Source organism: Geotrypetes seraphini, chromosome 2, assembly GCF_902459505.1.
Source record: "Geotrypetes seraphini chromosome 2, aGeoSer1.1, whole genome shotgun sequence".
NCBI lineage: Eukaryota > Metazoa > Chordata > Amphibia > Gymnophiona > Dermophiidae > Geotrypetes > Geotrypetes seraphini.
Window position 1 is genome coordinate 275,969,081 of NC_047085.1, and position 13,939 is coordinate 275,983,019.

The following is a 13,939-nucleotide window of genomic DNA, read 5'->3' on the forward strand; positions in this document are numbered from 1 at the left end:
ATAGTTTTTATGCAGTATATACATTTTTAAATAATTATTTGATCCTTGGAGAGAATAGAAGACCTCTGCCACTACAGTTGCTACCAATGCAGGTCTGAGCAGTACTGAAGAGGGAATTTTGAAAGAGATACCCCTCCTGTCATCAGGAAGATGAAGTTGTAGGTAGGCTATCTAGGGAGAAGTGTGGAGGGAAAATTGGGAATTGAAGGGAAAAGAGAAAGGAGGACAAGAGATTAGTTGAAGAAGCAGTGCCTAAAGTATTGTAAAAAATGAAGATTAATTCCTTTGGTAATTATTATTCATATTGCTTTCCAGATGTTTTATCTTCAAAAAGGTGTAAAATACTGTGAATATTTCTTCAAAATGTGCCAGACCAAAACTGATAGTGAGAACATTTAATTACACATTGAACAGGAGAAAAGTTTCATAAAATTCAAGCTAAATGAGGTGTGCATATAAACTGTGGCCATGAATTTTATGTCTAATTTCAAATATATTCCAGTTTATTTCATTGTTATTGAACTTCTTCATTCTCTCATAAGAACTAGTACACTGAAAATGGAATTTGTTATAAAGATTCTAAAACATCCTTTGAACTTCTACAAAGTCAGGATCAACTGCAAATATTTGATTTAAATTTACTGGGATGGAATTTGATTTACTGACATAATAAGTTGATTTTGATTTATTTTATTAATCCTGATTTACATAGATTAATTTCAACTAATAAAAACCGTTTTCAAAATAGAAGCATTCAGAGACAGACCAGACAGAAATCTGTGGATGTTACTTTAAGTCATTGGATATTTGCATCTAAAGTAGGCAAAGTTGAAGATTTGTGTTGACCAGTGAATACTGTTGCCCTGATATTTAGCTAATGGTGGTTACCAGATTTTTAAGCACTGATCACCACTGGCTAAATTATGCATAAATATTCAATGGTGGGTCGTGTCCAAGCACTGTTACTGAATATTGGGACATAACTCTGGGCGGCCTGGCTGCCTGTAGCTTATGCAGGCCCAGCTAATATTCAGTCAGGCTCATATAAGAGTTATTGGGCTGGGGCCTGTATAAGTATTTTATTTCCTTTTTCAAAAAAGCCCCCCACACCCTCTCCTGCCCCCTAAAATGCCTCTTCTCTCTTTCCTCCCCCTCTTGCCCTGCCGTTTTGAAAGACTCCCACCCACCTGGCCACCTCCCTCCCCTGGGCCCTCACTCCTACCCCCTCATGGTGTCCTTTCAAAATGGATTCCGTGACCTCTAGCTGTTCTAAATTCACCCATTCATCTTATGTGGGCCCAGCCTAATATCGCTGGAGCAAGCATAAGCCCCGGCTCCTCTCCAGCACCTTCCCCTGGCCCACCTCTGACCAATCCACTTTTGGGGGGCCAGTGAGAGCCAATATTCAGTGGCACTGCCCGGTTTAGTGCCACTAAATATCAGCTCTTAGACACCAGTCGGCGATTTAAGTGGGCCCTGTGGATTTATCCTTGCTGAGTCAGTATTCTAGTAACTATATTGTTCCTGGAGAAAACTAGAATGTAGATTTTAAAAGCTTCAATATATTTCAAGAATGGACCTATGGAGACCACATGATACTTGGAGCAAAGCTGATGTAAGAGATTAAGAGACGTTTCTACCCAACTGTGGTAAGCACTAACGTGTTTACCGAAGCTTAAAATGGTGTACATGAAACAAACTGAGGCATCCCATAGTACTTGTAATGTGCGTACACTGAATTTTTTTCTAGAGGGGATGTGTCTGCACTATCCATGTTGCCACACACTCATTAGCATGTGCTCAGTGTGTCAGCCCTTAACTGCCTACAAAACTGGTGGCAGTAAAGGGTCACGCACTTGTGGCAACATTAGCATATGGCCATTAATGTAGAAAATAGAAAATCAGCATTTTTCTAGCTATGGCAAAATATGGCTTTATCATTCTATTGAATGATAAAGCCATATTTTGCCATAGCTAGAAAAATGCTGATTTTGTCACAGGATTTTGTCACAGGATCTCAAGAAGCTACATTGGAAATTGAAATTAATGAATAGAAATAAAACAAACCCAAATAAAAAAGTAAAAGAAAACAATACATTTTTTTTTTTACAATCATTCACAGCCAGAACCTTCTTTCTTAGGTCAGGACACTATGAGCAAAAAATGACCAATCTCAGAATATATAATTGACATGCAAAAGCATTCCAATGACTGTTTCAAGGGGAAGGCTGGGGGTGGAGGGTGAGAAATAGAGAGAGTGGGCAGTAGCGTACCAAGGGGGGGGGGAAATACGCCCCGGGTGCAAGCCCTGAGGGGATGCTCCCAGCCTTGGCGTTCAGTCCCCCCCCTGAAGGACCGCTCGCCCCCCTGGCCTCCCCGCACCACCTACGAAGCAGCCCGCCGCGTGATCACGATGCCAGTGATCCCTGCGCTGCTTCCTCCGCCGCGGCCCCACCCCTCCTCTGATGTCAGAGGAGGAGCGGGACCGCAGCGGAGGAAGCAGCTCCGAAGCATCACAGGGATCGCTGGAATCGCGATCCCGCTGTGGGCTGCTTTGTAGGTGGTGCGGGGAGGCCAGGGGGGCGAGCGGTCCTTCGGGGTGGGTCAGGGCATCAGGCCTTTCATGGTGGGGCGGGCGGGCAGGCAGGCAGGCAGGCAGGCCTTCAAGGGAGAGGGGAGGTGACAGGCAGGCAGGCCTTCAAGGGGGGGGGGGGGGATAGGCCTTCAAAGGGGGGACAGGCAGGCAGGCCTTCAAAGGGGGGACAGGCCTACAAGGGGGGGACAGACAGGCAGGCTTTCAAGGGAGGGACAGGCCTTCAAGGGGGGGGACAGGCAGGCCTTCAATGGGGGGAACAGGCCTTCGGGGGTGCAGGCCTTCAAGGGAGGGGCAGACCTTCAAGGGGGTGCAGGCCTTCGGGGGGGTGCAGGCCTTCAGTGGTGGGATGCAGACCTTTAAGGGGGGGACAGGCCTTCAGGGAGGGGGACCCTGGTGTAGAAATACATGGAGGGAATGGGGGGGTTCAAAGAGACGCGCATATGCCGGACTTTGGGTGGGAAGAAATAATGGGTTTGAAAATAAAGAAGAGGGAGGGAGATGATGGACCATGGTTTTTAGAGAGGGAAGGAATAGAAAGGGAGAGAAGTTGGACACAAGGGATGGTGTGGAGGGGGATAGAGATACTGGATAGGAGGGTAGTTGGGAAAAGAAAGGGAGAGATGGTGGACCCTGGGATGGTGGGGAAGGAGGGAGAGATGCTGGATGAAAGGGTAGTTAAGAAAAGATGGATCTGTGGAGGGAGACGAAAAAAGGAAAGATGCCAGACCTCCTGGGGAGGGAAGGGAAACGGGGAGGACAGAGATGGCAGATGGATGGTTAGCATGCAGAAAGAAGGAAGAAGGAGACCCTGGCAAGCAAGTTATCAGAAGACATCCAGAGCCTGGGACCAACAAGATTTGAAAAATAACCAGACAACAAAAGGTAGAAAAACTAATTTTATTTTCTGTTTGTGATTACAATATGTCAGATTTGAAATGTGTATCCTGGCAGAGCTGGTGTTAGACCGCAAACGTGAGCTAGGATTTAACAGAGAGAGGAAAAGTCATTTTTGTTTCTTTATTTTACTTACACCACAGCACCAGTGTGGTTAGGAGAAGCCAAAGGGGGGTGAAAAAGCTATAAAATAAACCCACCAGGATGTTTGAAAAAAAAACCCAAAACACCCAATTGGGCAGAAAAGTTGAATTGAAAAACCAATTCAATAGGCTGAATCGAATCAAAAAAAATTTTTTTTTTCCTTGAATCGGGCAGCACTAGTTTGCACTACAGTCTTAGACTTTAGGACCTGGGATTGGGGAGAGATGGCATCCTCAGTACTTTATAATGCAAGTGAAACGAGGATTTGGTCAGACCTTTGAAGGGTCTGCAGAAGAAAAATATTGTATAGGCCGGGGATATGAGACAGCAGGAAACGGGAATTTTTCTTCCTTCTATTTTTGTGAATGGCAAGGCTGAGGATGTCAGAGAGTTCAGTTAAAATATGTGCTTTATAAGAAAATATAATAATGTGTTTTATAAAGTTTATAAGCATTGATGGCCTACCTGGTGAGGTGTTCCTAATGGTGGTGTTGGTGGCAGCATGTCAGTGTGTTGAGAGGAAGAGTTGGTCTGGGAAATTCTGCTGAGCAAACTCTGGGCCCATTTCCACCCCCCAGTTAGTCCACTCCACTCAACTGATTCACACACTGAGTGGGTCTTTGGGTTTTGTGCCTGGGTAGTTGTTTTGGGATCTCTTCTAGTGGTTTGTCAGTATCTCCTTGTGGTCCAAGGAAGGAAACTTTGTTAACCTTAGCATTGACCTTCAGAATATGTTTGTAACAGCGCTTCTTGTGTGGCATTAGGCTATGTAGTGATCGAAAGAAAAAACCAGACCTTTGCACATTTTTGCACTATATGGTGGGTGTATGAGGAGATTCACATTTCCTGCACAGCTAAGTCCTTGTGAAGTTACCCTGTTCTTTCTGTATCTGACATCTAGCAAGGTCTCTGTTTGGAAGGAAAGATCTAAGCTTAAAAATGAAGTGGCCAGAAGTTATGGTAAAAGTAGATAGCGTTGCTGATTTTAAGAAAGGTTTAGACAAATTCCTGGAGGAAAAGTCCATAGTCTGTTATTAAGACATGGGGGAAGTGTCTGCTTGCCCTGGATCGGTAGCATGGAATGTTGCTACTCTTTGGGTTTTGACCAGGTAATAGTGACCTGGATTGGCTACCATGAGAATGGGCTAGTGGACATGATGGACCATTGGTCTGACCCAGTTAGGCTATTCTTATGTTATGTTCTCATCTGTAGGGGCCTTTGTTTTCACTTTTTATTTTAATGTATTTTTTTTCTGGGAACTTATCAGTGTTTTTTAGAATGGGAACAAAAATGGAAGAGAATTAATGTGTGTGGAATGGGGGGAGGAGTTACTAATTTCTTCAGCTAAATAATTAAAACCATCTCAACCAGACATAGGAGAACTCAAGCACCATTCACACACCCTCCATCCAAAATCGTCAAAAGAAAAAAAACTGTTTGACAACCTCCTAACATTCGACCACCAACTCTACAACCTATTGACCTCAACCACAAACTACAAAACCTTCAAAAAAGAAATAAAAACCGTTCTATTCAAAAAACACATAAAACCGAACTAACACAATCAGAACTGTCCCAAGCATCACCTGCAACTACTCCATATGTACTTCTGATGTCATGACAATTCAGACATAATTTATGTTATGTTTGGAATAATGGTTACATATATGAGGTTCAATAAAAGAAAATTTTCAGTGCCTGTTTCTATTATGACCATTTATTTTTCATGGTTATTACAAAAAAAAAATTTTTTAATGGGGGGGTGTCAAAAAATGATGGGCCCCTAGGTATGCCACTGAGAGTGGGTAATCAGAGGTTGACAAAGCAATATAATTTTTCATTTATACTGTGATAGAGAACTCATTTTTTTCTGAAGACCTTTCTTATTGGTGTCAAAATATTTTATTATCTTAACTTCAAATGTCTTACATTCCTGGATTGTTTTAAATTTTCTCTTAGTATTTTGACGATATCATTGGTGCAATTATCTGGTCCCCAAAAAACGCCCAACCCTTTTACTAAAGCTTAGCACGCACTAACATGTACTGAGGCCCGGATTCTAGTAACGGCGTCCTGAAGCTAGGCGGCGGTAAGTGTCCTACCACTGTCTAACTAGCCAATCGGGATGCACGTTTAAAAAATATCGAAGTGGTGAATGACACCTAAGTTGAAGGTGCCATTTGCGTACCTATAGAAGTGTCTAGGCATGCCTAAGAATGCCTGAGGCATGGTTTAAGCTAGAAGTGGCCTTAGGCATCTTTAGGCGACTCTAGGCGCTTCCATAGGCGCAAGAAGGAGCCTTAAATGTAGGCCTGAAAAATGCTAGCTTACATTTAAGGTACCTGTTTTAAAAACAGCTGCGATTCTATAAATGGTATCGATGCTTAATTGACATGCATTCAGTGGCCATTTTTAGGCAGCCACCAATACTGTTTTTAGAATCTGGGCCTAAGTACCACATGGTCTATTTAGTACATGTTAATGTCTCATAAGAACATAAGAAGCGCCATCTCCGGATCAGACCTTCGGTCCATCAAGTCTGGCGATCCGCACACGTGGAGGCCCTGCCAGGCATACACCTGGCGTAATTTATAGTCACCCATATCCTTCTATGCCTCTCTTAAAGAGATGTGCATCTAGTTTGCTTTTGAATCCTAGGATAGTCGATTCAGCAATAACTTCCTCTGGTAGAGCATTCTAGGTGTCAACCACTCTCTGCGTGAAGCAGAACTTCCTGATATTTGTCCTGAACTTGTCCCCCCTTAGCTTCATTCTGTGTCCTCTTGTCCGTGTCAAATTGGACAATGTAAATAATTTTTTCTGCTCTATTTTGTCGATTCCTTTCAGTATTTTGAAGGTCTCGATCATATCCCCTCGCAGTCTCCTTTTCTCAAGGGAGAACAATCCCAGTCTCTTAAGTCGATCCTCGTATTCCAGTTTCTCCATACCATTTAATAGTTTCATTGCTCGTCTCTGCACCCTCTCGAGCAGTTTTATATCTTTCTTTAGGTTGGGAGACCAATGTTGGATGCAGTATTCCAAGTGGGGTCTGACCATTGTTCTATAAAGCGGCATTATGACCCTCTCCGATCTATATACCAAGCTTTAGCAAAAGAATCCCTTAGTTTCTTCTTTTTAAAATTATTTTGTATTTTTTTCTGGTAGCATTGGTTGCTTTTGAATGAAACTTCCAATGTTTAATCAAATGTAATTAATACAACAAAGAGGATATTCATACTATGGTGTAACTTTCTGTATTTCTCTTTATAGTGCCTGTGTTGGAGCCCAGGATCCTTATTGTGGCTGGGATTTGGTGATGAAGAAATGTACAACACTTGAGGAAAGTCTGAGTATGAGCCAATGGGAGCAAAGCATCACTGTGTGTCCAGTAAGTTACAAAGAGCCGCACTTATGTCCTCTTAGGGTTCCTTTTACAATGCTGCGCTAGCGGTTTTAGCGCGTGCGCTAGACGCTAATGCCACCATTGAGCTGGTGTTAGTTTTTGGCGCTTAGTGTGGTATTAGAGCGCGCTAATATTTAGCGTGCACTAAAAACACTACTGCAGCTTTTTACAGATTCTCTAAAATAAATCCACGGTCTTATTTATTATATACATTAGAACAGTGGTGTCAAACTCAAACCCTTTGCAGGGCCACATTTTGGATTTATTGGTACTTGGAGGGCCTCAGAAAAAAATAGTTAAAGTCTTATTAAAGAAATGACAATTTTGCATGAGGTAAAACTCTATAGTTTATAAATCTTTCCTTTTGGCTTAGTCTTAATAATAATATTGTAATTTATAGCTAAAGAGACATATGATCGAGAAACTGTTTTATTATACTTTTGTGATTATGATAAACATACCGAGGGCCTCAAAATAGTGCCTGGCAGGCTGCATGTGGCCCCTGGGCTGTGAGTTTGAGACCACTGCATTAGAGGTTTTATGAATTATATACATTAGAGATATTTGCATTAAAATATTTAAGAATATACTGGGACAGACCAAGGGCCGGATTCTGTTTCAAATTTGCAAGTTTAATAAAAAATTTGATCATATTGCATGTTTTCTAAGCGATGTACAAATTAAAAATAAAGGGAATGACAAACTGTGTTTGGGAGAACAAAAGACCTGAAAGCAGACACACGAACAGTGATATTAAACATAAGGACGCCCAGGCTCAGCAGCTGCTTAAGCGGCTTTTGAGAATCGCACACGGGCGTCCTATATAGAATTATTTCTGTCCTGATGTACAGACACCTAACCCCCCCTCCGATTCTCTAACTGGCATCCATGTCACAGACGCCAGCTAGAGAATCGCTTTGCTGCTGAGTAAGAAGCAGGGTTCATTTCAAGGTTGCATTCATGGTACATAAGGCCATATATGGTGAAAACTCAGCTGTACTTACATCTGCCATCCAAATCGCACAGTCCTTCCACAACTCAAGGTCAATCCAACGATGGAAACTTCCATCCCCTCTACACGCCATGTTCAAAGGAAGGCTCTCTTTGAGACCACCTTCAAGTTTCAGGGGTCCAGAATCTGGAGCAACCTCCCGGGCAGCCTTTGACAAGCACCCACATTCTTCCAATTCAGGAAAGCTCTGAAAACTCACCTTTTTTCCTCAATACATTGACTCTTTCCCATGTTGTCTCCTGCATGATATCTTCCATGAAATTTCTTTGTAATATCTATGTCTCTATAGCAATTCTAATATTGAGTAAGCCGCAACTCTGCTATAAAGTGGACACTGATGTTCTATAATAGGTGAATTCAATGTATGGATTTCTTTATTATTGGAAGACCTACATAAACTATGGGCCCAATATTCATAGGATTTATGCTTCCAACTTTGAGTGTTATGCATGTAAAAAGCCCTGTTTGAAAATTTACTAGGGCTGAGTGCATAGCTATACTCAACAATTCATTAACCCCCCCCCCCCCCCACCCATACCCTTTTTTACTAAGCTACAGTAGAGGTTACTACCATGGCCCGGAGCACTAAATGCTCCGATGCTGCTCCAAGGCTATGGCAGAGGATCCCTGCCATCTGGAACCACTCAAATATCAATGCTGATCCCCAGAAAGAGTCAGTGAGTCAGTAGGGCTTAGGTTAGGACTCTTTTGGGGTAAGATGTAAAGTAAGGGTGGGTTTGGGGAAAAAGGGTAGGTTAGTTGTGCCAGTGCTCTGCTGTTGATGGGGGCTGGGCATATCAGGACTGGTGCTTAGGAATGTCAAGATTATATTTGGAGGGTTGAAAATGTGTCAGGGTGGGGGCTTGGTGCACAATGGTGGGGTTTGGGGGCCTAAAAGCTCTTGTTTTTAGCATTTGGGACTTAGACTTTTTTTGGTTGATTATGTGTTTGCAAGTTTAGACGTAGTGGTGGTCTTGCCGTTTAAACTACTGAACATAGAGGCAGGCCATTCTAAAAAAAAAAACCCCTCATTTTGGACGTTTTTTTTTTTTGAGATTGAACATTTTCCCCGCTGCTACTTTCAGCGTTAGAGCCTTAGGCAAAAAGGGGATAGACGTTTTTTATTATTATTATACCCCTCCATTTTTCTAGGACTGCAGTACCTTACCACTTGAGACAAGAAGTCAATCTAGAGAAATTCAAAAGTAACCTGAAAACCTTTCTATTTAATGATGCCTTTATAAATTAACAATAATTTCATCATAAATCAATTTCAAGATCAAGCTTTACCCCTTCCTCATGTACCTTCCCTAAATGTTATCCCCATCTTTATTTTTATATTGTAACTTCTTGCCCATTTCTTTCCCATATGTTTCTAGTATTGTCATTTTGTCTTAAGTTTAGTCAACAATCTTCAATGTATTACTATGTTATATTGTAATTTTTATAATGTACATCGCTTTGAATTAAGATAAAGCGATTAATCAAAACTGAATTAAACTTGGAAACTTGGAAACTTGGAGGGTAGTGCCTGGGTAGGGTTTCCCTGTCCCCCCATTCTGGGTCTGTGCCATCATCAAGCTGGTCTGACGGGTACTGGGAGCTGGTCTTGGAAATCCCCTTTTTGGGCTTCTTGCCACCCTTTCTCCCAGATTTAACAGGAACCATGGCAGGACCGGAGCCTGACTGGTCAAACTCTGTAATTTACTATATGATCCCTGCTGCTGTTCTGATTAGAGACTTATACATTGTGTGTATTTATTTTGTATACCACCTAATAATTATTTAAATGGAAGTATATCAAGTCAAATCCAATCCAATCCTCATCTCCTATAGCAGTGTTCATCACTGATTTTTAAGTTGGAGTCATTTTGGATGCAAATGAGCTGAAGGAGACCCACAAATATCTTTCCATGCAGGGCTGTGACACTGCTGATCACCAATGTCTCTCAAAAGACCCCTCCTTTACCTAAGCTTACACCACCAGTTTTTCTTTCTCACCCCACACCCAGAGAAATAGCAAGAGGAGCTCAGCAGCCTAATATATAATTTCTCATCCCTAGAGAAACAGCAACAAGAACGGCAGCCTCCATCATATCACCTCTCACCCCCAAAACAACCACCATTTTACCCCACTCGTTCTTCCTATCCCAGAGACCCACTCCACACTCTCATCTCTCTGCCCAATTCCTTCTGTATATGTTCTCTTCTTGTGCCCCAAACTTTTTTCACTCTGTCATCAAAGCCAGCTCAATAATACACACAGTTAGCAAATATCTCTTACTGATACTAAAGTGCCGGCCGCAGCGGTAACAGCTCCTATACTCATAGGAATTCTATGAGTGTCAGAGCTGTTACCACTGTGGCTGGCACTAAAAACTGCACTATGCTTTTGTAAAATGGGGGGAAAGTTTTTTTTTAAGTTTAGACTTCAATCATATCTCCCTCTGTCATCTCTTTTCCAAGCTGAAGAGCCCTAACCTTTTTAGTCTTTCCTTATTCGAGAGGAATTCCATTCCCTTTACCATCTTTGTCGCTCTTCTTTGAACCTTTTCTAGTGCTGCTATATTTTTCTTGAGATAAGGTAAACAGAATTGAACGCAATACTCCAGGTGAGGTCACACCATAGAGTGAGATAGAGGCATTATAACATTCTTAGTCTTGTTAACCATCTCTTTTAAAATAATTCCTAGTATCTTGTGTGCTTTTTTTAGTCACCGCTGCACATTAAGTGGAAGGTTTCATCATATTGTATACAATGACACCCAGATCTTTTTCTTGGGCGCTAACCCCCCAAGGTGGATCCTAGCATTTGGTAACTGTGATTTGGGTTATTCTTCCACATTAAATTTCATCTACCACTTGGTTGCCCAGTCTTCCAAATTCCTAAGGTCTGTCTGCAATTTTTCACGATCTGCATGCATTTAAACAGCTTTGAACAGTTTAGTCTCATCTGCAAATTTAATCACCTCACTTGTTCCAATTTGCAGATCATTTATCAATAAATTAAATAGCTCCCTGTCCCGGTAACAGATCCCTGTGGAACTTCACTGTTTAATCTCCTCCACTGAGAAAAAATTACCATTTAACCCTAGCCTCTGTTTTCTATCCGATAACCAATTCCTAATCCATAAATACTGTCCATGACTGTTTAATTTTCTCAGGAGTCTCTCATGAGGGAACTTTGTCAAAAACTTTCTGAAAGAATCTAGATACACTACATCAACTGACTCACCTTTATTTCACATGTTATTCTCACCTTCAAAGAAGTCAAGTAACTTAAAATCCAGCTTCTGGTGATTATGTAATTTCCTTTGACTATCGACCTGCCAAGTCTACATGCATTGTTCTCACAGTTTTACCCTAAACACACTTCCTGGAATGCCTCTATCTTAGATATGACTAAAAGGTGGCATCTGCTTGGAACCTGTAGTCGGAATGAGTAAGAACATATTTCAGACAGCTAGCTCTGTCTGTGAAATTGCTATTCATGCCAAAAGAAATGGCTTATGAGAATTGTTCTCTTTAGTGACAGTATCTTCGGAAGATCATGACAAAATACGGCATGGGGTCAGACAGTGCCAGGAGACATGAAAGGATGCAGCTGGTCTTAGCTGTTAGGTGTATAGAAATGAGTGAGGGGGAAAAAGCAAAGAGCACAATGAGGGAAGAAGAGGGTAACCTTTTGGTAATATCTTTGAGGAATGCAAGGGAACTGCAAACGGTAGAGGAAACGTGCAAACAGTTTGGAAATGTGGGCACAAGAAAAGGAGAATGTGAATAAAAAGAGACAGAAAATAAGCTACTTCACTGTTACAAAAGGAGATCTAAGACTGAGATTTTTGCCAGATGGTGCATCAATTACCTGCTGGGATTTTGGGCCAGATCATTTTCAAGTGGGGCAGTGTGCACACTGTCAGTGGAGCTACTGTTCCAGTCCAGGCCAAATAGTTTTTCAGCTGAGTGCCATATTCAGCTTAACTTGATGCCCAAGCATTTGTTAATCATTGCAAAAACAACTAACCTTGAATGTTTCCAACTATCCACTCATTTATGCTCTTTTAAAATTAGACAACACATGATTGGAAAAATGCAGTTCCCTTTTTCATTTGTCTGGTTTTCTTTAAATTTTGCTGACACCCATCCATTGTTAGAAAAATGTAGTATCCTATTCCTTTTATGTAACATAAGCACTTATTTTGACAATTTAAATTTGGGTGTCATCCAGTGAATTTTGTGGCACCACAGATCTTTGAACAATTTCTGCTTATCTACAAGCAAAACATCTCCAAAGTCTTAAATAATCTTTCTCAAAACATTTTTGAGTTGTTTATCTCATCTTATTATATAAACAACACTGATTGTCAGTCCCGGCATCCCAAAGAGTTGGATTTCCCCAGCTACAAACAATAATCTGCAGCATGTGAAGTGTTTAAAGAACAGAGCTGCCTCCCAGCAGAGTATATACAAAGGCTGAGTTAAAGTATGCCCATCTTTAGTTTGTACTAAATCTGTTGGCCAAAGATATCTACAGAGTTGTGATAGAATAGACTTTTCTTTGAAGGCCCATAGTGTGACTTCAAAATGTGCTTGATTTATGCTCTCAACTCTGCAGGGTTCCCCTTCAAAATGGTTTGCTGCCAGCATAGGTTGGTCATTAAAGTGGCATACGGGAGCAAAGCTGTGAGTAGAGGCTATCTCTTAATAAGCTCAATGTTGTGCTTATAGATCTGTTGACTATAAAAAGAAAATCAGTGGATGATCAGATGACAAAGATAATCATGAACAAAACGAGCTGGGCAATATCATGATCCTCTAGGCTGTACCTGCTGAGCAAGAAATACTAGAAAAGAACATCTCTCACCCATATAAAGTATTAGATTGTAGTTCCTCGTTATGCTCGATTTCATTGTCTAACTGATCATTGTACCCGCTCATATTGCCTTGGGGTGAATAGTCATACGGTGGTTAATAAAATCCCAAATGAATAAATATTTTATGTGCAAGCTAACCTTGTCTATGTTTAGTTTCAGCATGTGTATTATAGCTGTAACTATCAGACTCATTTTAAAAAGAGGGAAAATGTCCCAAAAAATAGCATAAAGTGCATTTTGAACTTTTGTTTCCTAAAAGTTCAAATTGCCAGTTTTGAAACTCATTAGATACACTTCTCGCTCCGAATCGCTGTGATAGGGGATTAAAAGGAACCGCAAATACAGGAAAAACCGCAATACTTTTTCATATTTATTGGCTGTTTCTATAAAAAACCATCATGAATATAGTGGAACCGCGAATAACATGGTGGGAGACCTGGTCTGTTCCTGAAGGAGAGGCAAAACATGGTGAAGAAAGTGCTGTGAATCAGCGACTTTCTCTGTAAAACGTTGGAATCAGCGATTTCTCTATGCAAGCTGACGTAATTGGAGGAGGAGCCAGTAAGCTAAAAACCGTGAAGTATCGAAACTGCGATTGCTGAAACCGCAAATACGGAGGGAGAATGTAGAGTAGTTTTTCTATGCTGTTTGTCTACGGGCGTCTAAATCTCAAGGGGGCGTTATTTGGGTGAGTGCTTCGGGCTGATTACGATTGGACATTTTCTTCAATAATGGGACCACTGCAGAAAACATCCAGGGCAAAACTGGATGTTTGAGGATAGACCAGTTTCAATAAATAATAAGTACCCAAAAGGTGGCCAAATTGACCAGATGACCACTGGAGGCATGCATGGCATAGCCCCCCCCCCCACTTGCTCCCCACGTGGTTCCTGACCCCCTACCGCCCCCCCCCAAAGATGTGAATGAACAGTACATACAGCCTGTATGACAGCTTCAGTTGTTATGGCTAGTCCCTAGAAGAGCAGCAAGCAGATCTCTGGAGTAGCCTGGTGGT

The 13,939-nt window shown here is 41.6% G+C and overlaps 1 protein-coding gene across 1 annotated transcript in view; it reads left to right on the plus strand.

The window, feature by feature from the left end:
• The window catches only part of SEMA5A (semaphorin 5A), a 1,054,315-nt gene that overhangs the window by 779,106 nt on the left and 261,270 nt on the right, over window positions 1–13,939 (plus strand). Inside the window, 1 exon segment of the mRNA XM_033929716.1 lies at window positions 6,906–7,023. Coding sequence (XP_033785607.1) covers window positions 6,906–7,023 — 118 coding nt within the window.